Below are 27,278 nucleotides of genomic sequence, written 5' to 3' on the forward strand. Positions count from 1 at the left end.
AGGATCATCCTTGTTAAAAAAAAAAAAGTTTGAAGTCTGAGCATGAGAAGAAGTTGGAGTGAATTTCACCAAATGACACTCGGATGTCTCGGCAGACTGTTGAGGGCCAGTTTGAGACAAAGTGAGTCAGTGTTATGTCATGTTTATGAACATGAAGGCTGCAGGGATCATAAGACTTCTCGCAAAAGGAGGATCACTGTTATTTCTCCAGAACTTATTCGTTAAAAGAATCAGTTCCCCATTTGTAACAACTGTTTCTACCCATTTCTGTAATTCTGGTTGTTGATGTGTCAGTGGTATAAACGATGTGAAACATGGTGTTTATTTCTTTGACTGACAGCTCACTGACTTATTTGGATGATATGTTTTTATCAAGAATGTTCTGTTGAGCCGACGCTGCACCGGATGCCAGTTTAAACCTTTTTTTTTAAAGCTTCAGAAGTTTTTCCAGTAAAATCTGGACAGAGGTCATTCTGTCATGGAAATGTTAAAGCACTAAATAATGAAGCAAAATGTCAGGAATGTACAAAAACTGAAGATGAACCTGAGCAGAGCACTCAGCTCTGTCTCCTGATGTGATTTAACTCTGCACTCTTGTGGTGAACCACTGCCATCACAGTCTGTGAGTGAAGTCACATACAAAACAACATAAAAATATAAGGACAGTTATATGTCCGATATGTTTATAAAAATGAAAAGAGCTGCACAGCTTTGTGCAGAAGAATGTGCAAAAGTTCATTAGTTAGTGTGCAAAAGTTCACATAGTGAAAAATATTTAGATGTTTACATGCGTGGAGGGTAAAAGTCTTGTTTTTATCCTGATGCACCACAGCCTCCTGCCAGAAGACAGTGTTTGTGTCCAGGTTGTGAGGGGTCAGCCACAATCTTTCCTTCACGTCTCAGAATCAGTAGATGCACGGGTAAAGAAATAATAATCTGACTGTAGATGTTAATATTTATATACAGAGGCATGACCGAATCAAAACAGTGCTCTCCTGACCTCTTGTGCTTAGGGCTACAACAACACATGCACAGTGCAAACACGTACATATCATAGACTTCATATTTTATGTTATAAGCACGATGTCTGCTTTGTTTTTTATTTGCTTTTTTATGTTTTATTGTGAAACACTTTGTGACATTACTCTCAAAAGATGCTACATAAATAAACTTACAACTAAAGAACTAGTAAACAACTTTGTAATCCTTGGTTATACCAATTAATATAATTCATATCAACTTCTTACTAATATCAGAAGAGCACAGGCTACTTTTATTGACTTTTGTTATTATTTAATATAAAGCCTGTTTACACACACACAAGACTTGAACACACAAAAATACAAACAGACAGTGTTACAGAGCTGCAGCTCGTTGTAGTCTTCCCTTGTTTTGTGCCACATTCTTTTGTTTTTATTGGGTTCACTGATTTCACTTTATTATGTGGGTGAACTTTGTATTTTATTGCATAAGGGCCTGATGAATGAAGAGTGCCTGTCAGGCTGAACTACTAGTGATGTGTCGGACGTGAACGAGCCGGTTCAAAGAACCGGGTCCACAAACAAACTTTACTGCTGTTTTTATATGTGTTTCTGTCTGCTTTGTGTAGCAGAGTTTCAGAGTTACAAGGGTCTGTAAATGCAGTAAAAACAAATGGCTACAGCAATTTATTGATATTAGCAAATGTCATTTTTACTTTTGAATACTTCAGTACAATAGATGTATTGAATATATACACGATATATGTGTACACATGCAAATCACAAGTCAAAACAGTGCTAAATTTGGCGAGTGGTGACATGAAGAGCCGTTTGGGAGCCGAAAGAGCCGGATCTTCTTTTGGTGAGTTGAGTGAGTCAAATGATCCGACTCCCTATGAAGACACGAACTTCCCATCAGTACAATAGACGAAGCCTGTTGATACTGCGCCAGAAAAGTGCAGCCATGTTGAAACTAAATATATTTTTATTTTTTAATTCGTCTCATTTAATTGTCGTCGTGTTGGCTGACGCTGTAGTTTATATAGAAAGTTAATAAAATAAAATAAAAATAATCGATGCTTCACATGACTGTTGACGCATGCGCAGTGGCGCGGTTGTAACTCTGAGTACTGAATAATCTGGGTAGCCGTTTGCTGCTGAACACCTCCGAACCGGAGCAAACTACCGTGCGCCGCTTTATTTACACACCGGGAGCAGCATCCAGCGGCGGGGGAAGGACCGGAGCGATGAGCTTCTTCGGCTTTGGTCAAAGTGCGGACATCGACATAGTTCTGAATGACGCCGAGACGAGAAAGAAAGCCGAGCACAAGAGCGAAGACGGCAGGAAGGACAAATATTTCCTCTTCTACGACGGAGAGACGGTGTCCGGGAGGGTCAACGTCACGCTCAAGTATCCCGGGAAGAGGCTCGAGCACAACGGCATCAAGATCGAGTTCATCGGGCAGATAGGTGAGCGGCTGCCGGGCCTGCGGGTCCGCACGGAGCCCGGAGAGAGAGGGAGAAGTGGGGAAAGTGTGACAGGAGGTGCAAACACCAACAAACATTAATTAATTACATTTATTTTAATTAGAAACGGCTTCAAACGGACCGCCGCCGCGCGCGCGCTAACAAGTGTCAGTTTCAACTGTCAGGTCTCGTGACAGATGTGTGTGTGTGCGCGCGTGCAAGAGAACGTCAGCTGACGCAGCGCTCATTGGCTAGCGGCTCTCGGTGACCTTTGACCTTTGGTGTTTAAAAAAACAAAACAAACGTTAGATCAACAAGAGGTCCGTGACCCCTGTGGGGTCCGCAGAGGGACTGCAAGGGGGTCCACCGACTATTACTGTCACAATAACTGATAATTTTATTATTTATTTATTATTATTTTCACCAAAATAATTTGTGAGAATTTAAAAAAAACAAAAACAAGAATGATATTGAGTAAACTGCAAGCATTAATATGTAATAATAAGCTACTTTTGACAAAAAAAATTACAAAATAAACTATTCCATTATGCCTGAATGTTTTATCAATCATAAACACATAAATGCTATTAACCCAACATATAAATAGGTTAATAATGCAGAATAAAAGGTGAATGAAGTAAATTAGTTAAATTATCAGGCTCCTCCTCTGTGGAACAAACTATCATTCTGGGTTCGGGAGGCAGACACGGTCAACACTTTTAAGAATAGACTTAAGACTTTCCTTTTTGATAAAGCTTATAGTTATGCTGCCATAGGACTAGACTGCTGGGGGACTCTAAGGACAGAGGATGTCACTCCCTGTACAGATTGTAAAGCTCTCTGAGGCAAAATGTACTTTGTGACTTTGGGCTATACAAATAAAATTGATTTGATTTAAATATAAAAGTTATTATAACATGTGGGGGGTCCCTGTTCTGTTTGTCCAAGGGGTCCTTGGGCTGAAAAAGGTTGAAGACCCTTGCATTAGATGATAACGGTGACTTAAAGAAGTATACAGTTATTAAAAGGCTGACACTGACAGGTTAGCAAATAAAAGTAGCCTCAGTGAAGTTGCATTTATTGTGGTTCTGGAGGTGCAGTGGGTCGTCGACTAATCAAATCGAATCAGATTTTATTTGTATAGTCCAAAGTGAGTTTTCAGTGAGGGAGATGTGACTGCATCTTCAACCAATACCAATAGGCGTAACATAATCAGATCATGAGAGGTGGTTCGATCCCCAGCTCCTCCAGTCTGCATGTCGTGAGTGTCCTTGCTCAAGGGCTCCTGGGCAGCACCCAGGAGGTGAACTACCAGTCCACCTTCCATGCTGGCCACCCTCCGGTGCTCTCGCCTCTCTCCCCCTGCTCTCCTGTCCATCCTCAGATCCCCAGGCAGTCTAGCAGTTATGCTATAGCAGCATAACTGAGGTATACTTCAGGACTCACCTGAGCCAGCACTAACCATAAGCTCGTTATAAGGAACGTCTAACGCCGCCTCTTAAAGGGGGTCTGCCTCCTGATACCTGAAGGCTTCGGCTCCCATTCTACTATAGGAACCAGCTGTGTTCTGAGCTCAACTCCCCATTATTATATTTGTTAAACTTTTAGTTGTGTTGGAGTCGTTTGAACACGTAAAAATTAATTTGAAATCTGCAACTGATTGCATAAAGGTTGCTCTGTGTAAAGGCAGTCCAGCTTCAGCTGAATTCTTTTGGAGGTGCGTGCCATTTAAAAATAGATTAGGAATTTATGAAAATGCATTTTGGTTAAGCTACCAGACTTCCTCTTTTTCCCAGATCTTTATGCGTGTCGACATTTTTCCATCTCTGCTGCGCCCTTTCCTTTCTCTTTACCACAAAAAAAGAAGAACTTTCTATCTAAAATGTTTTAAGGTGGCATTGTTAATACAGAAAGTGAAATATGGTTTACACAAAGGCGGCCCAAATCTTCACTGTTTGCAGCTGAAACCTGTACAAGCTCTTTTTTTAATGTTTTCCAGAGCTGTACTACGACAGAGGAAACCACCATGAGTTTGTGTCTCTTGTGAAAGACTTGGCTCGGCCGGGGGAGCTCACACAGTCACAGACGTTTGACTTTGAGTTCACGCATGTGGAGAAACCGTATGAGTCCTACACCGGCCAGAACGTCAAATTACGGTAAGATCTACTGTGTGCATGAATTTAAACTTTTTGGAGAAAAAACAAATGCAGCCTGACGTCACGCTTTGGCCGCCAATCAGACCGGTCAAACCTCCATACACTATCTAAACTCTGACACTCTACCTGTTGTGTTCTGGCTTTGTTTATTTCATGAACCAGCTTCTAAATCTGAGTCTGGCTCGCAATTTACGCTGCAAAACAGACACAAAGAAGTTTAATTTGGTTTGCGTCGAGAGACATAGACAGTGAATGAAAGCGAGCGAGCGCTGGCGTTGATGAATCCGGTTAACCAGCGTAATAGAAAGATAGTTTCACAGCAGATACGTTCAGCACAAGGTTCAACATGTTGTAGAAGATGCAGAATATATATTAATGTAGAATATTCTGCCAGTAAATCCTCCTAAGTCCCCGCTGCCTGTCCATCACAAACCAAGCAGCCAGATTTCCTGCTCTCTGTAGAAAAGGATCCCTCAGCTTGACATCCGTCAACTGATGCGGTGTGCCTGCACCATAAAGGCTCAACGGTAAACCCGGGCCAGCTCAGACTGATGGTTGTTTGACAGCGTAGAGCAGAGCCTGACAAGCCGAGTCGGGAAACCTCGACAAACATCGAGTTTGTTTGTTATGCACGACAGCCCAACTCGCCACTCACTGTTTGTATTGTTTCAGTCTTGTCATGGTTTCTTGTCTTTTTTTCTTTCTTTCTGTCGTTCAGCTACTTTCTGAGGGCGACAATAGGCCGGCGGCTGAATGACATCAGCAAAGAGATGGACATCGTGGTTCACACGCTCAGCACCTACCCTGAGCTCAACTCCTCCATCAAGATGGAAGTGGGGATTGAGGACTGTCTACACATAGAGTTTGAGTACAACAAATCCAAGTATGATTTTCTTTGTACAATAATGCACTCAAATAACTCTGAGCTCTTCCTCTTGTACCCGTATCCTGGGAAGTGGGAAAGTGTTTGGCTTTGACAGATCAAACTGTTTTCTCGCAGGTATCACCTAAAAGACGTGATCGTAGGCAAGATTTACTTCCTGCTGGTGAGGATTAAGATCAGACACATGGAGATCGACATCATCAAGCGGGAGACCACGGGCACGGGGCCAAACGTCTACCACGAGAACGACACCATAGCAAAGTACGAGATCATGGACGGCGCGCCTGTCAGAGGTAACGACGGAGTCTTCGGCGGGTAATGAGCCGCGCTTCTTGTCTGTCGCAAACTAAATGTGACTTCTTGTGTTGCAGGAGAGTCCATCCCCATCAGGCTGTTCCTAGCAGGCTATGAGATGACGCCCACCATGAGGGACGTTAACAAGAAGTTCTCGGTGCGGTACTACCTCAACCTGGTCCTCATCGATGAAGAGGAGAGACGCTATTTCAAACAGCAGGTACACAGGCTGCACTGCGCTACGGCTTCATGTCGGGCTGGAAGTTCTTCTTCCATGTTGGATCAGTCAGTTTTCCATGCACGTATTTGGAGTTTTATTCTGTACTTAAAGTTTTCTGGCTCAACTGAAAACTTCAGGTTGATGGCAAGAAGAAAACAATTGTTTAAGGGTTAAATTCCATTCCCATGTGCACCCAGAGCTGATCGTGGCGCTTCTAGTCAATGTTTGCAACCCCTACAGAAGCGATGCGGTCCGTTTCAGGAGCACTGCTCTGCTTTGAGTTTCAAAAAAATAAAAACACCCTGTGCAAAAACTGCCAAAAGGCAAACTAATTAAGCACCTAGCCGACTTATTCATGGCAGAAGCACCAAATCTGAGCAGGTTTACAAAGTCAAACCAGCGTAAAATAACCCTGATGGTCTCCGCTTGGTCTTGAGACTTGAAACAGGCATTCAGGAGGCAGGAAGGATTCAATGAAAGACACTTTGGAGTTGCCTTAACGGGAATTTAGGCTCCGTTAAGATTAAAAGTCAGGATATGTCAGCCTCTGCTGCCCTAAGTACCTATTTAATTTATTGAACATACTGCTTTTAATTCACTAAATACTCATTTTAGGTTATATTGTTATCAGTTTTTTAGCCCCAGATGCACGTGGAATGATAGAATAAGGGAGATTAATCTATCGACAGAACTATTTTGATAATCAATTATACGTTTCAGATAATTTTCAAGCAAAAGTGCCAAAAAAGTCTCTGGTTCCAACTTCTCATCCGTAAAGATTCTCTGCTTTTCTCTGACAAAACAAGCAATTAAAGGAAGTCTCTTTGGATTAATCATTATTATATTTATACCGAGCCTGCCCGTGTTCCATATTAATCAGGCAAAACCAGGAACTGTTTCCCTTCAGCCATCATGAAATGAGATATCATCGTGGGTAATCACGGTGTCGTGTTCTTGCAGGAGATCACCCTGTGGAGGAAAGGCGACATCGTGAGGAAGAGCATGTCTCACCAAGCGGCCATCGCCTCGCAGCGCTTCGAGGGCTCCTCTTACCCAGAGAAACCTCAGACCCAGAGCAACGCCGAAGACGACAGCTAAAGCGCGTGTAGTGAGTGCGTGAGCGAACACAGTGCAGAAATTTACAGCAAATTCTGAATGTGAATATCGTTGGTTTGCAAGCGAGTGTGTGTGTGTGTCAGTGAGAGAGGCTTTGAAATGTGACAGTGTGTGTTTGTATGTCGAGGGAACAAACAGTCAGACCAGACTCAGGCTGTAGTTGCAAGTGTTAGTTTATTTCGACCACCTTGAAGTACCACCTGGGTGGAGTTTACGGCATTTAAGACTGACTGACGCAAAGAAAACTGCACAAGATCCGACTTCTGCAACGTTTCATCGTACAGCTCTGCGTGGCAAACTTCACCTGTTTAGATGCACTTAAATATCATTTGCAAGTACTGTTTGAATAATATCTTGAATTCCTGGTGTGTATGTGTGTGTGTGTGTGTGTGTGTATGAATGTACAGTGCGTAGCACGGAGCCACCCCGGGTGTATTTCTAACACGACCTTTCCTTCAAACTACTCACTCGGCTGGAAGATCGCGCTGTGCAGAAGCTGTAGTCATACAGCGGGTTTCTAAAACAAAACAAAAACATATTTTACAGCACATTTCTGTATGTCTCCTCAAAGGGATGTGACATTGTGACATGAATGAATCATTATCATTTATTATTTTGCTGCCATGCCCTCCTTTTTAAAAAAATATGAATTTTAGACTCCAAACACAAGTAGAAGACTTAAAAGACGCTGTAAATGAAAGCATTTACATGTTTGTATAAAACAACGTTTTAAAATATTTTCATACATTCCAAGGCTCTCATCAGAAAGAATCATGACTGTAGAGTATTTATTTTTTAAGAAAATTCCACTTTCTAACCAGCGTCGTACATGTTTGGCGCATCAGTCGGCCGTGGCTCGGCCTTCGGGAGTTGCCACTGCTGCTAAAACAAACGTGGCACTCGTGTGTGAGCGCTGTGAGATTCTACGTCCAGTCTCTGGTAGCTTGAAGCCCTGCTTTCTTATTTGCACTATAAACTCATTCTGCTTTTTAATTTTTTCTCTCTCTCTCTGCTCTCAGTGCTGTTTATGAACTCACCAGACTCACGTCAGGGTTCAGGTGTAGAGTGAAAGTCAGACTTTAAATCTAAAATAGACAGTGTTACACCTGTTTTTAGTCCGGCCTCTTCATAGACTGCCCCTGTTTGGTTAGTTAGCTTCGTGCCTACGGATTTATTGCCAAAATGTTTCAGTGCAATACTTTAGAACAATTGCCACAGCGTACTGCTAAAGCCCTTTCTGTCACTTTTCATGAGTTAAAAATGGGTTTAGAGTTTCAGAAAAGAAAATGAATGTATGTAACAGAAAATCCAGAAACAGAAGTTTGTATATTGTCTAAATAAGCATAATCAGGCTTTCTATTAAGTTCCTGTGCCATGATTTCTTTATTTTTATTTCCTCCATCCGTCAGAAAAAAAAGCACACTAGTGAGTACAGAGTGTGAAGCACTGAAACTGAACCCCGTTGTCCTCACATTGCCCTAGCCTGCAACTATTTGCTTGACAAGCTTAGCAAGCCGTGCAACTTTTTTGCACAATCCTATCACTGTGTATCATTAGTTTTAGATAATTTTTTATATTTCCTACTTCACCTGCCAGTAAATTCATTTGTCAGTTTGCTGTGTTTAAAGAAACGTGTGCACTGTCGACGGACTGCTGTTCAGGTAACTGCTAAAAAATCGAGGATTCATCTGCCTAACGAGTTGATTTGAGCCTGCAAGAAACTTTAATTTGACCAAAGGGTTGACTTGAGTTTTCCTTGTTCAGAGAATCGTCCTTTGACGTGACTCGACGGTGGCAGAAATCACTGCCTTGTAAGCTGAAATGTGATTTGTGTTAAGGGACTGTGCTAAAATTATTTTGGTTGAGAGATGGAATGAATAAAAAAGAGCCTAAACATTTACACATTGCAAATCACACATTAGGAATTGTGCAATAAATTGTCAGTTTATGGTAAACATAACTAATGGCACAGTCTGTTCACCGAGCCTTCCAGTTGCTCACTATTAATATAAATATAAATTATTATATAACTGCTGTCACTCAAGCTCCGTGGCTGCTGAAGGACCTCAGCACTGTCACATTTCCGCTCCACATATTGGTAATTGTGCTGAAAATGCATGAAAATATAGGTTATGAATTTAAAGTCAAGGTGACACATAAAAATAATTGGTATTTTGGTGCATAACAAACAAAGTTGAAGAAAAATAAACAAGTACTGCAAAAGAATCTTAAATATAAAACAGTAAAGAGATTTATGTTTTTTAAAATGAAAAGAGCTGCACAGTGTTTGAAATTAAGAGGATGTGCAAAATAAAACTAAGAGTCTATAGAAAGACACGATCAGGCGGAAATTGGTGCAAAGACGCCGCCTTGTAGTTAAAAATGTTTCGGCTTGAACAAAACATTTGCACTGGTCACAAAGCTAGAAAATAAACTCTTTTATACAGAGATGTGTATATGATCCATGGTGTGCACAAAATAGAATTATTTTTTAACAATAAACTTGACCAGAAAAGGATGAAATAAAAAATAAACCTGGAGTCCAGCTCCAGCTCCCGTCCTAATAATTTTCGTACAGTCCCTAAGTCGTACAGAATGTATACTGCATTACTTTCCTGCCTAACTCACCGTCCTTTTGGCAGTTACCTCCACTGATACAATAACTACCAACTTTAGACTATACACAGTTCATATTTGTTCTTTTATTTTGTTTTTTTGTTTGATTATGTGGCTGTGATTTATTTTTTATTATTTTTTTACCAGTACTGGTTCAGGCACACAGTAGCTAAACTAACCCATGTCCATTATGGAGAGTAAACTGAGATTAAAATAAGAACGAATGATGAAATGTACGGTGTAAATGCACAATGTAAATGCATCCCTCTTCTTTCTTTTGTTTCTGTTCATGACATATTTTATCTTCCTGTCTATAAATGTTGATTTTAATCATTTTATATTCCTGTTTTACTTTGAATTAAAAGGGAGTAACTAAAATCTCTCCTGTGTTCATTACAAAACATTCCTCGGTCTGAGGCTCTTCCTGATGAATAAATCCATGTTCTTCCTAAAGATGATAAATATTCCAGTCTTACATGAGTGAATCAGATGTGTACATGAGCTGTGGTTATCGGGACATTCAAGCAGAGGTAATGTTTGTCTGTTTAGTCCGTCTGTCAGTGATGAACTTGTAGGTACAGCTCCACTGACAGTACATGTCCAGTAAATCTCACTGCGTGGAGTAACTGTCGTCACTAGAGGGCAGGTTTGGATCAGATTTCATTGAATGAACTAAGAGTCACTGGGCAAAGAATGAAGCTGTGCAAGTGAAAGACATTGTTATTCTGCAGAGAGATATTTGTACCAAGTGATAACATGCAGGTATTCTTATTTATTTAAATGTGTAATTTAAAGTCTGCACAAATAAAGCAGAAACTTGTCACACCGGGACATCTTCTGCTTTTATTCAGTTTGCACACGGCTAAAATGGTTTCCAGTGACTCATTCTTCATGTTGAACAGGGAGCGAATAGATTCCACAGGAATTACATTGTGGCACGGTTATTATGTGATGAATGGACTTTCTCGATATCTGATGAGAGAGAGAGAGAAAAAAAGAAAGTCTGCTATGTGAAAGAAAACCTTGAAGCTAAAGAGAAGAAAAATGTTGTTGAATGAACATAAGTGAAGGATCTATTATGTCACATCTGTCACTGTGAGCTGCTTCTGAGTGAGACGTCATTATAACCATCAGACACAAGCAACAACTGCAGAGTCTGTGTCAGCTGAAATAGAGTCGATTGAGTGCAATGCTGAGCGGTTGAAACAGATTTTTTTCTCAATATTAAACCAATTTTAAAGGTCACAGGTTTGTTATAAAGCAGGTATATGTGCTGTATAAATACTGTGAAAGTATTAAACGCTCAATCCATTGAGAAATACACACAGTCTATATGCATAAAAACTACGTTTTAACAAGCTGTGAGGACGGCCACGCCTCCAACACAGCTCACCTGAACCTATTATCAGCCAATCAGAAGAGAGGCCCATTAATACTAATGAGACAAAACAGGAACAAACACTGTTCTTGGAAGAGCTTCAGCGAGACGCATGCAAAACTATATTCAGATTTTTGGTCATTAAAACCACAAATATATCTTGTTATGGATATAAAACTTGGAAATATGGCACCTTTAACTTTCCCTGTGCTGTGTTATAGTGAAAAATATTGGGAATTAAGAGAATTGGTGCATGCTGAAGACACTGGGGACTTATTTTGCGCATTATATGAATTTTAGACCAAATTCAAATTCCTCTAGACTCTAGATAAGAGGTAGCAACATTCACAGCATTGGTTGACTGTGGATCTGAAGATGATGATATGATATTTAAAAGCCAGGAAAGGAAATAGGTGTCAGACCAGTTTGGTCTGGAAAAAAAATTGAGGACGGGGTGGACTCTAGGCGCTGAGGCAAAACTTAGCCAACAGTCTACAACCCACATTAAGGAGCGATATAGGACAAAATGACCCATTAGTCTGACTGAAGGTTGCTGGAACGTGGCCCTCGATAAAGGATTACTCCAACGGAGAGCAAGACTGGCAGCAATTTGTCCCCAAAACTCTTTAAAAATTCAGCAGTAAATCCATCAGGAGCTTCTGCATTTTGCATACTGTAAAGGACAGCTTTCATTTCCTCCACAGACAGACGTTCCTCCAATTATTCCATGAATGATTCACTTACTTGTGGTAGATTTATGCTCTGGGAAGATAAATTGAGTTTAAAGGGGACAAGGCGTATCTCAGAAGTATGAAGAGAGGAATAAAATCTTTTAAACTCATGATTAATCCCCCCGCTCGTCATTGGAAAGATGACTAACATGTTTACGGATGTTTGGCTGAAGTAAAAAGCTGTCCACTTTATCTGAGTGCTTATACAGGCTCGAGGAAGATTGAAGGAGTAGCTGTTCTGTCAAACTCCGTCTGCAGAGCTGACCCCTTCCTGAAAAGTTCGGGAGCAGGGTCAGTTCAGCAGCAGTTGTATGAAATGATCCATCATCTTAGAGAGGCTTCAAGGGATTCCCAGAGAATGGAGGGCGCCCTGAAGCTTTCTTTGGAAAGATATTTGCAGTAACACAGGCTGATGGTCGGAAATGACAACATCTCCATAACTGTAATCTCTCACAAGGTCAGCAACTGGCTATCAACTACAAAATGATCAATGAAAATCCAGGAATTAGACTTATACATCTGATAAAAGGAAGTCTTGATCTTCAAGAATAAGCCTCACCAGTAAATGAGGATAAGAATGTATTCACGAACTGTCCATCGTCCCAGTTCAGGTCAGATACATCGTATCTGTGACCACGACAGATCCCTCCCGACGGCCTGCAGTAACATTTTATGTCACAAAACAGCTATTTCTATGAATAAGAACAGCCTCTCCCCTGGACTTGATTATCAGGGGTGATATAATCGTCCCACCCATCCTTTATGTAATCTGTTATGGTCAGAAGTCCTGACACATCCAAGTTTGTGGCAGATAAAACCCAATGACGTTTGATAATATGATTAACACCCTGAGGACAGTTCCAGCTGATACAAAACCCCTGTAATATTGTCATCACTGTTCCGGCTTAGCAATGATTCAGCCATGACCATCAGAGGTAAGTAAAGGATTGAAAATTCAGCATCCAAGCATCCAGAGTTGGCACAAAATAGCCCTAATATACAGTTATTATTATAATATTAGCACATGATGTAGATTATTAAGAGGGAGTGAGTGACAGACGGAGCCTTTATATATGTATGAACTAAAAAAGTACATATTCTAAGTGCTGTAGCTGCGCTGTCTTGATGACAATTGATGTGCATTGTGTTCGCAGTTGCTGTGAATGAAAGCCTTTAAAGTGTATGCATGTAATAACAGTGTGGAGGGACGGCTTGAAGGGAGCACTTGTGCAGAATGAGTCATACGTGCTGGGGCTGTCGATGATTCAGGGTGTTTTAAGGATCGTGCAGATGCAGAAATCCTTTCTGGTGGACAGTTAGGCTGCTCGCTCCTATCCTCAGGGTGTCTGTCACTTAAACCTTCAAGGTGGGAAGTGAACTTAAACAGGTCTGCCATCTTCTTTGTGAGAAGAGCAAGTCTGAATTCAGAGTCTCCTTAAGTACCTTTCTGGAACTATGCAGGGTTTTTATGATCCTCCAGCAGCCACTTGAACTATCCTACCAGCCGGATAGATTTACTTGCCAGCCAGTCTACCTAACAGTATTTCAGTACAAGTACACCATTGGCAGTAACTGGTCCCAAAATGAGGGTATAATCTTTAAAGGACATATCTAAAAATGACAAATAATGTAGCACAAAGTTGAAATATGTTTTGGACCTTTCCCCTCTGTACAGCACTGTTTCAGATCACTGATAATTGGGAACATCTTGCATGAATGGCTCGCTTCAGGTCACTGGACATTTCTAAATATGATTTATGATTATTTCAAGCGTCGCTGTTGTAGATTTACATCCATGCCTGAGCTCATTTCAGTGGATGATTGACAAAGGAGGAGGTGTAGCTGCTGAGAGCACTGATGTGTGAGTGACACTGGGGAGGTGATGCTGGGTCTCATCGGGCACACAGCTCTCGTATATGCTTTCAGAAGATCACACTACCTCTGTGCAATGTCTCTACTTTGCACGTGACTAAAACAGCTCAAAATCCACCTCTCACTTCCCGAATCTGTGATTACAGCAACTCTTGCAGCATTTCCTAATGCCAACGATGATGTTGAATCTGCTGTTTCTGGGTGACTTGACACTTTTCTTGTGAGTTGTTTGTGTTAAAACGGTGCTAATTTGTAGGAAAGAACTGAGCTGACTAAATTGTTCTTCTGACCATCTTCACCAGCTGTTTCTGCATCATGGCTGAACAAAGATACACAAACACTAAAAGCTGTTGAGGAAAACTAAATAATGTGTTAATGCAGCCAAGCTGCCAGTCCATGTACTGTAAGCACTGAGTCGCCAAAGCTTCATGACACCTTTATGAATTTAAGAGGCCGTGTTCGGTCAAAATAAATTGTTATATTTAACGATTAGATTGTTATTTAAGACATAAACTCCTCACAGGATACGGACACGAAGAAGACCTGAACACAGATCCTTCCCTCTGCTAAAGCAGCCTTGCCCTGCATTCAAAAAGTAGTTAAGTACTATGAGAAGAAAACAGTGTAAAAAGAGGTTTATTAAGGTTGTATCATTGTTGTGAAATAGACAGAGGACTGTATAAAAATGTCCTAAAAACATATCAAGAAAACTCTGATATCTGCTAAAAATTCAGCCTCATTTTACACAAACTTTCTGCAGTTATTGCGTCCACTGTTTGGGTTAAGTGTAAAGTTCATCAGTGTTGAATATTATATGAAATATCCCTAAAATATGTCACTTAGCCAGAGGTTATCAGTTTACTCAATGATAGAAAGGGGGTCCGTTAAGGCAAAAGGTTGGGAACCACAGAAGACCAACATACTGTGATAATAAATAACTGTTATATAAGATACAGTGATTTTTTTTTTGCTCTATAACGCATGCCAACACTCTACTGGCTTAATCTAATTGTTGAAGAGTCTTCCTTGAGTTCATTCTTGAAAGAAAATCCCAACTCAACTGAAGATCCACTTACTAGCTTTGAGGTGAAACAATTAAGGTCCTGGCAGTTTACTTAAGTTTTTCTCACTTTTGCTTCTGCAGATAGATAGATATACTTTATTTATCCCAAGCAGATGATGAGGAGGTAGAGATGGAGCAGCATCCTGCAACAAATAATGAGCTCTTTAGGTGCTACTTCTGCACTGCCTTCAGGTGCACCCACTGTGTTGCAACTTCCCTCTGTTTAAGGCCTTTGAGGTGATATAATGAGCCCTCTGGTAACCAAATTGCTAGTTCAGTTGGTTGCAATCAGCAAGTTCACATAGATGCCACAAAATCATACACACTGGACCTTTAAAAGCTGAATTATTGTCAGAAGTGTGTAGGATTTAGTGGCACCTAGCGGTGATGATCAGGGTTTGGTTTGTCTCTTGTGGGCTACTGTAGAAAATCCATGGCACCGCTCCCACTGTAGATATAAAAGGCTCATTATAAGACAACGAAAACAACAATTACCCTTTTCAGGTCATTATACACCAATGAAAACATACTAATGAATATTGTATTCCACTCTTGAAAATAAATACGTATCAATCAATAAGTATAAGTAATAAATCTTACACACTGGACCTTTGAAAACTGAATTCTTGGAGTTTTTAAAGGTCCATTGTGTTGGATTTAGTGGCATTTAACTTAAGATTGCCAAATTCACATTAAAAGCAAAGGGCCACATCTACTGTAGATCAGGGTTTGGTTTGTCTCCTCCCACTCTATTTATAAAGGGCTCATTTTAAGACAGTTCTCCAATGTAAACATACTAATGAATATTGCTCATTATAAGACATTTACCTTTTTCAGGTCATTATACATACTAATGAAAACATACTAATGAATCTAATGAATATTGTATTCCAATCTTGCCGATAAATACTTAAAAATCTTACAAACTGGACCTTTAAAAGCTGAATTCTTGGGGTTTTTAAAGGTCCATTGTGTTGGATTTAGTGGCATTTAACTCACATTAAAAGCAAAGGGCCACATCTAGATCAGGGTTTGGTTTGTCTGTTCTGGGCTACTGTAGTAAAATGGCAGAATCCGTGGAAGAGGACCCCCACCTCTCCCATTGTAGATATAAAAGGCTCATTATAAGACAACGAAAACACAACAATTACCTTTTTCAGGTCATTATACATAAATGAAAACATACTAATGAATCTAATGAATATTGTATTCCAATCTTGCAGATAAATACTTAGATATACTGCAGATAAAAGCTGAATTCTTGGGGTTTTTAAAGGTCCATTGTGTTGGATTTAGTGGCATTTAACTCAAATTAATCACATTAAAAGCAAAGGGCCACATCTAGATCAGGGTTTGGTTTGTCTGTTCTGGGCTACTGTAGAAAAATGGCAGACTCCATGGAAGAGGACCCCACCTCTCCCACTGTAGATATTTTTTAAGACAGTTCTTATTTTAAGGTGATTATACACCAATGAAAACATACTAATGAATATTATATTTACACACTGGACCTTTAAAAGCTGTTGTATCATGAATGGGAGAAAATACTCTTTAGCAACTTATTATGCGATTTTAAGAGTCAGACAGTCTCTAACCCGGCATATTTTTTGATAAATGGATAATGATGGTAAAAATCAAACTGCCTCGTTTAAATCCGCTGGGATTGCTCCGTCTCCGACAGCCCGTGAACGCAGCGCAGAGATAGCGCTGCTCCTCCGACAGCCCGTGAACGCAGCGCAGAGATAGCGCTGCTCCTCGGTGCTCGGTATCCAGTCCGAGGTGCGCTGCTCTCGGCTGAGTTGCACACGGAGGAGAGCCTCTTTGGACGGGAAGTTTAAACTGGGAGTTTAACAAAAAAGGCGAAGGACTTTTTTTTTTTGTCTCAAACGGACGGAATATTTTTTTTTGGAGGGAACACAGAAGCGGAGCGGTAACTGACTGAACCGGCTTGGAGGAGGAGGCGGAGGAGGAGGAGGGCAGCCGTTTTTGTGTGTGTTGTTTCGGGTTGAACAGTGAACACACCACCGCTGTGTCTGCTCTGTTAAAACTGTTTTAAAAAATATATTTAACAAATACTTTGGAGCCTGGCGCGTTTTTGAGACTCACATGTGATGAGGAGGGAATTAAACAGCGGTGGAGAGCCAGACGGAGACAGCGAAAGCTAAAGCTCATCTCCCCCCCAGACAACGACGACGGAGCGGCCAACGGTCGGTGGTCAACCGCCACAGACACACAGGTACTTAAACTCAGCACGGCTGCATGCTCACACTGTGTGTGTGCTCTGCAGACTTTACAGCACTTTGTTAGAGGAATCTGCTAGTCGGCACAAACATGTGTATTGTGTGTGTGTGCACCCGGCAAGGCATGGTCTGTATGGAGTCGGCTAATCCTCCCATGTATGTGTGCACAAGCCCATTCAATGATATGGCAGCTTAAAGCTGCTTTCAGTGTCTCTAACTTTTAGCCTCTGCAACATGATCGATACTTTAACCCCAGAACCAGGGGCGCAGCCAGGAATTTTGGGCCCCATGACAAAAAAATAATCAAATTGGGCCCCCCCCCCCATCTGTGCAGCTGTTGTCCCCACATCTCTAGGACCTAACTATCCCATCAAAAGCTTTACAAAACTCTAATTAATCACTGTTTTAATACTAGTACTAGCACAATATTAACTGCTTTTGACTTGTACATGCATGCAAGTCTGCATACAGGTTCACTATCTGATGCGAGATTAAAAGCCACCATAAAAATGTGCTAAAGGCTAAATTTCTATTTCACTTTTACTGCCCAAAACATGTAAAAACAAACAGAATTAATTTTCATTGTTATATTTGGAAATGTAAGATATACACAGTGGTCCCTCGTTTATCACGGGGGATACGTTCTAAAACTAACCCGCAATAAACGAAATCCGCGCAGTGAGTTTTACAATTATTATACATGTTTTAAGGCCGTAAAACCCCTAACCACACACTTTTATACACTTTTTTTACACACATTTTGTACAGTACTCCCTTAGTTAATCAGGACACAGAACACATGTGCGGTTCTCCCTTAGCCAATCAGGACGCAGAACACATGTGCGGTTCTCCCTTAGCCAATCAGGACGCAGAACACAATGCGCGTTCATACTGTACAGCACGCTGTAAAAAAAAAGCATGCAAAATTACACTAAAAAAATCTGCAAAACAGCGAGTCTGCGAAAAGTGAACCGCGATATAGCGAGGGACGACTGTACTCAATGATAATGATTTAATCATTTTATATTGGTATTTACATTGTGGGCCCCTGCCTAGAACACTAACGTTAAAATTAGTAACACCATCACTAACGTCGGGTATAGTTTACCCGATATAATATCCCGGATAAAATACAGTTTTCATCACTTACAAAAAGTACAACACTGTATGCCAAACTGTAGTACTCTTCTTTAATTTCCCAATATTCAATATCACATAAAATTTAAATAAAAAGGTACCATAGGGGACCCTTTAGCAAAAGTATTTTTAAAAATCAGGTAATCCTTAACGAGAAATTTCCAAACAAAAAAAAAAAGAATGGAAGCTGGGAACTTGTTCTTTGGTCCACCCATTCCTGGGACATGTGAGCTTTGTCTGGTGAAGGCACAGACTTCCTGCATCACTGACAACTGTGGGAGGTATAGACAAAAAAAATGGCACTCTGTATCACTGACACACAGATGGGAGGAGGGAAACAAACATACCATTAATGACGCTACCCAAGGACCCATGCAACTCAGACAGCAGCAACACAATGAAAATCACATGACAAGAACTGTGTGGGTGAAAATCACCCGGCGTTAGTGTTCTAGGGTTAATGATCCTGAGGGAAATAACATATACTGCAGTTTAAAAAATAACCTATAACATAAATCTGCATTTAAAGGTCCAGTGTGTAAGAATTTAGATGCATGTAGTGGACTAATCACTGCATTGCAACCCCCTCACCTTCCTGGTGTAAATAAGAAACAAACACTTTAAGGACCCTTATTTAGAGTCACTGTTTATTTTGTCTGTTCTGGGCTACTGTAGAAACGCAGTGTTTCAATATGGTGGCCTCAATGAAAGACGACCCCCGCTCCCACTTTATATATAGGCCTATACCGTATTTTCCAGACTATAGAGCGCACTTGAATATAAGTCGCACCCACTAAGTTAAAAAAAAATAGTATATAAGCCGCAGCGGACTATAAGCCGCCGATATATTAGATATTTACCGGATACACAGAAAGATTTTGTACCGTAAATGTTTATTTATATACCTGAACTGATTGATGCTGCTGCCGTCTCCAACGTCTCACCATGGATTCATTAACGCCAAGCTTACGTGTTACCTAAAAGCTGCATCATACGAACTTCTCGTTGTTAATAATTCGTCATGCGTGTTGCATGAGCTAAATAAAAACTAGCGTGTTCTTCTTTGCACTGACTTCCCCTGTCGGCTAAAGAAAAATCAATAGAAAAGCTGCATCTTTGTATAAGCCGCATGGTTCAAAGCGGGGGAAAAAAAGTAGCGGCTTATAGTCCGGAAAATACGGTATATAAAGGATAACACTGGGGAACACAATCATTGTTGAGTTCGGTCTGACAGCTGTTTTTTGGGGAACACAATCATTGTTGAGTTCGGTCTGACAGCTGTTTTTAACTGGTTTTTGGGTGCGGAATCCAAAACTGATCTCAGTTTTTCTCTATCACGTCAAGTTTTTGAACTATAGGATCCCAGTTTTCTTACTTAACAGATATGTGCTTGTTTCCACTAAACAAACGTAACAGTCTAAGCAATGATCTTCATGCTCTTGCCAAACCAAGGGATACCAAATGCTAACTTTTCACGTGTTCCTTTGGTCCACATCCGTAAACTCTCGACACACTGCTTGCACACTTTGTGTCTTGATCACTGAGTTTTACTTCAAAATATGCAAAATATGCTTGTTTGACAAATGCACTGATGTTTACTTTCCTCTGACTTGGAACGGTGGAACTACCATAAATACAGCAAAAGGAGTCAGGGTTGTTTAGGCGTTTACGACGTGAAGTAGCAGGAGCAGACATGACCTGGAACAAAGGAAAAATATACCTATGTAAATAAAACACGAAGCTAGAATAGTTACAAGCTTTGACAACTACAAAAACAGCATAAAACCAAATAGAACTTGCAACGGTGTGCCCATGGTTACAAGGTGAAGAGAACAGCCAGCACAAACACAACATTACCTTTTTAAAAGCTCAGGTACTGTGGAGGCTCCACTAGCTCTGGGAGTTGGTGTAGTTTTTCTATTTGCAATTCTCTCTTGCTGATGATTTGAATTTAAAATGTTGAATCCTAAATTAGGTGTGATCCACGAGGGACTTTGTGTCTTTTAAAAGCTGAACTCTCTCACATGTCATTTGATCCACACTTCCAGTCGTCTTCTGATGTTTTCACTATTAGATTACGATTTAATCAGATATGCACAGAGCCCTTTTTAATCCTAATTTAACGAGGCAAACCAACTACAAACAAGGAGGGATACGCAAGTACACATCATTCATATTCATACCATCCCAGCGTCATCTCCAGTGGAACATTTGGGTTGTTAAAGCCTGGCTCAAAGGCACGTCATTTATCGCTTTCTCAGGATGTTTTCCAATCATCTCCCTGGTGCAACATTTCCCGGTCAGAATGACTAATGAATTCTAGCAACATGCCTCTAAAACCTATTACATTTCTAGCTCCACCACGACCGGGGTGGAACAGTTTATAAGTCGTGTGGTTTATTAGCCTGTGTGTTCTGCTGTTGAGGGGTCACGGTTCAGTGCTGCAGGAGGAAACATACCTGCACCAGTTGGCCTTTTTTCTGTGTGTGTCTGTGTGTGTTCAGTGTGTGTGTGTATTTGAGAAAACAAACACTACAGCTTATCTGCATTTGTATTACTGTGCTGGTATTCCCTGTGCTTGATATTTTGATCCAGCTCTCTGCTCTCGTTTATTTTCTTCTTTGAAGAAATAACTCTTTATCTCCGGTTTGTGTTTTATTGGACAGCTTTGGTTTTTACAACACTAACTGTAATTAAAAAAACCCTTTCGGTAAAAAACTGTGGTTGCCAGAATTTTACCGTAATAAATACGGCATAACCTTTTCTAATATTACGGGAATAGGATATTAGTACTGTTGATTTCATGTTCAAGGTTGACGTTTTATTTTATATTTTAAAATATCTGTAGATTTTACGATGAAAAACGGTAATATTACAATAGAAGGAATTGGTACAGTGTTTTACTGTATTATTCACTGTCCTTAATATAAAATACTACTCTTTTCTGTATAAATTCCCTAAAAATTGGTTTTGAGAAAGTAAAGGTTTTGAACAACAACTCATCATCTGGCAGCTTTTCGCCGTAAAATCTACAGACATTTCTTACAGTGATATTTTACTGGACTGCTTTGGTCTTTACAACACTAACTAAAAACAACTGTTGTTTTTACGGTAAAAAATGGCAGCTGTGGTTGCATAAGTACGATATAACCTTTTCTAATATTTCAGTAATAGGATATAAGTACTGTTGATTTCATGTAAAATCTTGGCATATTTTAAAATGCCTATAGATTTTATGATCAGAAATCATAAAATTACAGTAAAAGGAAAAAAAGGACGTAAATATTTCGTTGTTTTACTGTATAATTATTATAAAACACTACTTTTTTTTGTATAAATGACCTTAAAATTAAAGGTTTTGAACAAAGACTGTGTTTTACTGTATACATGAAAGCAGAGTCATACTTCTTGGCATATTTTACTGTCATGTTTTGGCAGTTTTTTGCCGTAAAATTTACCGCAGTCCTGTTTTTTACAGTGTAGAAATAAAAAGGCGTCACCATTGTTGCGAAATCCCCGTTAGCCACAGTTTCAAAGTGGTGCCATGAGTTTCCAGAATTATCTCTGGTATATTTATTTACATTTTCTAGTGAAAGCTGTGACCAAGTGGGCCATTGATCACTCTGAATAATACAAGAGTGTGTTGACCTTCTTAAAAGTTCAGGCCATGTGTCACGGAGTCGCTTATAGCTCGACACAATTATCACAGCAATCAATTTTCATGTCAGTCATGGCTTCATTTCTTTTGTACCGAGTTCAACAATAGAGGTAATTTGGCTGTGGGACTTGCAGCATTCAGCGAGTTTGTCTTTTTGTGTGCGGTTTTTAGAATAATGGACTTTTATTTGCAGATTCACATACAATCAGGCTGTAATTGCAATTCTGTTGTGTTCTTAGCCCACAGGGCATTAAAACCGGATGATTCACTGTATTGTTCTTAGATTTTATTCTAGCTGAGGAGAAATTTTACAACAAATTACTCATAAAATAAATGACTCATTGTTAATTATTTTATATGACTAAACATCTGATGTATACCGCAGTAACATTTATGTACAAACCACATAAATGCCGCGTGTCTTCCGATCCATTGTATCAGGTGATTACTGCCGGGAAACCGGCTCTTTGACTCAGTCTTTATTTGATCTGGTGCAGCAGATGAATGTGACTCTGTTTAACGCATTAGAAGCGATGAGGAGGAGCTGTTTGATCTCGTTTCAATAGTTTGTTTACCTGCAGGCATGATGTCGACTTGTTGAGTTTCCAGTAGCAGTTCAAACGCGCTGTCAAGTCAGGCCTGAGATGGATCTCCAGAGTCGGGTCAAAGCAGGTTGCGGTGTCTGAACGCTTCCTCTTCTCGTTCTATTTCACATCCCATCTCTGTTTTTTTTCCAACAACAACTGTTGCACAGTGCTGCATTTAATGTCACACACTCAAGACGGGTGTATCTTCAAGTCAGTAATCCATGCCACGCTGGGCTGATGCCAGCACGTGTATCAAAAAGGGCTATTAGTGTAACAGCCTTCTTAGTGAACAGAGGCCTGAGTATAAATGCTGATTTATATGCCATTAAAATACTCTGTCTCATTGCATAATAAAGATGTGACTGACAGTTCTTTGGCTTGCTTTGTGTTGAAGTGGAGTTCAGTATTCCTGTGCTCTAAGTCGAGACGAGAAGGCGAGACGTGTACGAAGAGCTGTTTCATTTGTGGCTGCTGTAAGTCTGAGATTAAACAAATTTCCCCAACAAGACCGCTCACATTACCAAAGTGTGGTACGAGATGGAAGCAAATGAGCACAGCGAATGTCAGTGTGACAAGTGTGGACAGTCTGCTGCAGCAGAGATGACACCACACTCTGTGGGTGCAATAGATAAGACTCAAATGATTTCAGATTTACTGCTGCGGTAACTTCAGGACCAGCCATATCTCAACATACAGATGGTACATGTAGTCGTAGCTGCTTATCGCTGATGCAAATCTTGGGAGACTGCAGCAAATTTGTCCCATAAGTGAAAGCTTTGGAGTTTTTTTGTATCGGTGGACGAGTGAAACTCATGAATTATACATAAAGGAAGAGGCAGACAAGATACAACAACTCAGGTTCTAACAGAGAAGAGGACACACTAAGAGAAGCAGCACAAGAAACTGCATTAAGTGGCCCGAACCTGCCTCGTGGTGGGGTAGTAATAAATATTGTAAACCTATTCAAACACTCTACACACATCTACAGCGGATTCTAGTCCAGCTAGCAGCCATGGCTCCATCTGAAGGTCCAGACTGAAATATCCAAACAAGCATTGGGCGGATCGTCATGAAATTCTTTGTAGACATTTGTCGTCCCCAGATAGTCTGACTCACCGAATATATAAGCCTGCCATTGGGTGCATCTGTCACACAGCATTCTTCATTGCTTCTGCTATCTGCCTGTTACGATTTTCAAAATCCCCCTCACTGCTTATTCACTACCTAACTATGGAAACAGCCAAAGACACTTGCAAATGGAATCAAGTTGGCAGGGATATCCTATTTATGTGCATGTTTCACACTATTTTACGGGGGCATCAATCACTGCATCCTGGAGTTAGCACCACCCAATGTGATGCAGTTGGTTGCAAGTAATACAAACAAGCCAGAGCATATTTTTAACCCCGTATACCAGCATGATGATGGGTGCAATCAGACCTGCGAAGAGTGAATCTTCCTTACTTTGCTGACACTCTGGCACTCTTATGAAGCTTTCCTTTGTGATTTTAAGTGATGCGTCTCAACAACCTTTGAAGAGATTGCCATGATATTTAGTACACGCGCTTCCCGCTGAGGATGAACCTCAAACTCCATCACCAGGTGAACATTTTAATTTGTCCACTACCTTTTTTGTTTTTAATTAAACGTGCTAACACGCCAAACTAAGATGGTGAACAGAGCTGCTAACGTGGCTGTTGTTCAGTAAGCAGCACACGGGGAACGCCAACTCCCTAAGTGAGTATTTTTCTTTTAGACTTCACACCAGCGCTCTTGCCTGTCACTTTTGTTTTTGTTTGTTTTGCCGGCTGTCCTGGATGAAGCCGGTGACTCCACACCCAGAAACAGAAAACTTAATTTCTCTTTGAGCAGTTATCATTTGTCTGAGAAAAACACTGGAGATGGATGCCAGTTTTCTTCCCCTCTGTTGACCTGCTGTTTTCCAGCTTTTGCATCAAGGGTGTGATGAGTTCCAGTAAATAGCCTGTCGTCATCTCTTCTGCAACGGGGACGCTGCTTTTGCATCATCTGAGGATTAGTCATAGCGTTCAGTTTACTCCTTGAGAATGAGATAAAACTTTGAAGGCTAAACTTTTAATATGATTCACAGTAATTTAGTGTGAAATCTTTAGTTTAAATCAAATTAAAATTATGTGCAGACCGTCCTGTCTCCTGTTACGCAACCAACCGCTTTCTTTTGTTTTCTTGTTGTGTACATGAATCCTCCTGCGCTCTCAAAGGTCTCCTTGTTTGTCTTCGTCCTCGGCGGCCACGCACAAAGCCAGACGTGACCTCTGACACAAGCCTTAGATACTGACGCATTGTGCGGGGCCGGGCATCTATTGTGATTCCTTTCCGCATGTTCATTAATTATGCATAATGCATACGCCGCTATCCTCGGGCCTTGTCCTCCACACACACACGGAGACGCAGACTCTTATTCTTAGTGTGAAAAAGCATCTCGCTCCAGCCTCGGCGGTGCGCAGTCACAGGCCTCCGAGGATGCCGTGACATTCCCAAAGGAGATTCCATTCCCCCGTAAACAATCCTAGCATTGACATAGGCACTGATTAGGGAGTTGCCAGGGTATTCCCACAATGGCACAGCGGAGGATAATGAGATCAGTTCTCATTCAGGACTTTGTTGGCAACAAGTTGTGTGAAACTACTTGGAAGCGTTTAGGGAAGCCATATAGACAAAAGTTTAGCCTCCTACTTTACCCACCCCATCCCAAAAAAGTGTCAACATTCAACAGTTTATTCTGACACGCTGCTGAAAGCATCCGGGAGGCACTGGAAGCTGTCAGAGCTGCTGCTACCTGAGTTCAGAGATTTGTCTTTTATGTTTTCTGTCAGCACTTTAACTGGAGTTATAGGAGGGAAGGCAATGTCAAAACTGTGGTGCAGCAAAATATAAAATATACTTTCCAGTCTTAGCCACAGTATGTATGTATGTATTTATTTATTTATTTATTTATTTGGTGAACAGGATAAAATGCTTTGCATGCCTTTTGATCCTCGAGGGAGAAATTGGGTCATTTTAGACAGAGCCGGGGGGAAATGTGTGACTAAAAGGCAGCACGAGACATAAATAATGTATAATAAAGTGAAATATTAAAATAAAGCACTGCCATTATATTCAGAGTTAGAAGAGAAATGTTCGACGGTGGCTAAGAAGGGGAAGCTGAGGGGAAGAGGTTCTTCTGTGGTCAAACTAAAAATCTACAAATCATCTTGATTCCTGTAAACTCTCCAATCTATACAATCATACATAATCTGCCTTTTTATTCATCATCGTCTCATATTTGGTTACATGTTCATGTGCTCAGGAGCTCATGTGGTTATGACTCTGCTGTCAATTATTATTATTACACTTGTTGAAATGAGTATGTGAGCAGACGAGATGTGCTGGCTTCAGGTCTAGCGATGATGTAGTCTGAAATGTGTGTTTTTAAATCAGGCCAATATTTAAATTACAGTCCTCATATCTGTGTGCCACTCACTGCTGCAGCCCCACACGCATCGTTTCCAATAAATGATCCATGCCAGCAGCTTTAGTCCATGAATCTCCACCAAGCTGCTAGAAGCTGTAGTCAATAAAGAGCTGCTACAGACACATTCTGGACAGTGTGAGAAGTGCTTCATTTGTGTAGTTTGTAGATAGATTTTGTTCTCCTTGGATAAATCTTTACAAAAGCATCACATTGACCAAGTGACCAAAACCTATCCTCTGTACTTTTGGAGTTAAACTTTGAACTCTACATGTTGCTTTGGAGTGGGTTGACACGCCGTTATTCTGTTTATATCGTAAGTTCAAGTTGCGTTTTTTAAGAATTGAATCCAAACCCTATCCTTTAAGGAGATTTTGTAGACAGTTTTCAGTGCATAGGAAACAGTTTAATGTCATTATGTCCTCATCATGTCATCTATCCATGCGTCTGCATTCAGCTCTTCTTGTTTTGTTCGTACCGTAGCCTGATTTTCCTCTTTCCGGGCCGAGCTCCGGAGCTCCACGCTGCTCTTAACCCCCCCCCGGGGGCTCCAGACACCAAAGGCCCAGTGAGGCAGCTCATCTAGTGGGTCACACTTGTCCATTCACTGAGACCGTTCATTGGACACCCACTTTCCAACACCCCCGCCCTTTTTCCCATTCTGCTAATTAGGTTGATGGGTGTCATGTTGTCTGGGTGCATTAAGGTCAGATTCACCTATCGTGTCACAACAGGATGCCTGTCAATACTTTGCATTTGTACAAGCGGTGTCTTCTTAGTCAGTTTACTGTGCAAAGTTAAGTAGAAATTAAAAACATTTTCCATCAGAAGTCCATGTTCTCTGAAATGTTCTGTATTCATTTATCCAAAAAGAGCTCCATGAATGTAAAACCTTCATCACTTGTGTCTCATTCAGTCTTTTATTTATTCATTTTTTAAAGAATCTTTCTAAAACATCTTGAGTTGTATAACTTCAAGGCCTGATACAATACGGGTTCTTTCTATGCTTGACAAAAAAGGCTTAAATTTGTGTCCAAAACACAGCAGTACAGCACAGATTTAATATTACAGCAGCGCTAGTTGCATAAAAAATGAGTCTCCAAGGACCAACGCAAGCTTAAATGTGTGTTTACTGTGGTGGAAAGGTGAATCTGTAGCGGAGAGACTCAGAGCAACGTGAGATCTTTGGAGTACATTGGTATTTTGTCATTTACGCCTCTACTTTTCGTCTTTTCCCAGTGCCTGCTGTGATAAAGGCCTGCCGCCTGTGCTGCATCTGCTGAGGCTTCACTAAGCAGATGCAGTTCAAACAAGTCTGGCTATGTTTCGAAACAATCCGCGAACCACACCCTCTTCATGCAGGGATTGACCAGGAGCACAGCAGTGTGAA

General features: G+C 40.7%; 2 protein-coding genes across 8 annotated transcripts in view; both read left to right on the plus strand.

The window, feature by feature from the left end:
* Nucleotides 1-2,032: 2,032 nt before the first annotated feature.
* vps26bl (vacuolar protein sorting 26 homolog B, like) lies at nt 2,033-10,110 on the plus strand. Of its 3 annotated transcripts, none has more exons than XM_027273567.1 (7): nt 2,033-2,450; nt 4,447-4,603; nt 5,322-5,486; nt 5,604-5,779; nt 5,858-6,000; nt 6,961-7,112; nt 7,524-10,110. In XM_027273567.1, exons 1-6 carry the CDS (start codon nt 2,228-2,230, stop codon nt 7,096-7,098), a joined length of 1,002 nt encoding a protein of 333 aa, XP_027129368.1. In that variant the 5' UTR covers nt 2,033-2,227; the 3' UTR covers nt 7,099-7,112; nt 7,524-10,110. The 3 variants fall into 3 exon arrangements, with proteins under 3 accessions (XP_027129368.1, XP_027129369.1, XP_010745011.1); XM_027273568.1 differs by having other exon boundaries at nt 6,961-7,108; XM_010746709.3 differs by having other exon boundaries at nt 2,038-2,450; nt 6,961-10,110.
* A 6,399-nt stretch (nt 10,111-16,509) lies between these two features.
* The window catches only part of arhgap32b (Rho GTPase activating protein 32b), a 95,036-nt gene continuing 84,267 nt past the window's right edge, over nt 16,510-27,278 (plus strand). For all 5 annotated transcript variants that reach the window (XM_019267849.2, XM_019267854.2, XM_019267855.2 and 2 more), the window contains exon 1: nt 16,510-17,012. The gene's annotated coding sequence lies outside the window, so the exon portion shown is untranslated. The remainder of the gene's footprint in view (nt 17,013-27,278) is intronic.

This window comes from Larimichthys crocea, chromosome XXII, assembly GCF_000972845.2.
Source record: "Larimichthys crocea isolate SSNF chromosome XXII, L_crocea_2.0, whole genome shotgun sequence".
In the NCBI taxonomy this organism is placed as follows: domain Eukaryota; kingdom Metazoa; phylum Chordata; class Actinopteri; family Sciaenidae; genus Larimichthys; species Larimichthys crocea.

Coding starts and splice junctions, on each gene's coding strand:
- vps26bl (XM_027273567.1), top strand. CDS start 2,228: ATGAGCTTCTTCGGCTTTGGTCAAAGTGCGGACATCGACATAGTTCTG. Junction 5,487..5,603: donor TTTGAGTACAACAAATCCAA/GTATGATTTTCT, acceptor GTTTTCTCGCAG/GTATCACCTAAAAGACGTGA. Junction 6,001..6,960: donor GACGCTATTTCAAACAGCAG/GTACACAGGCTG, acceptor GTGTTCTTGCAG/GAGATCACCCTGTGGAGGAA.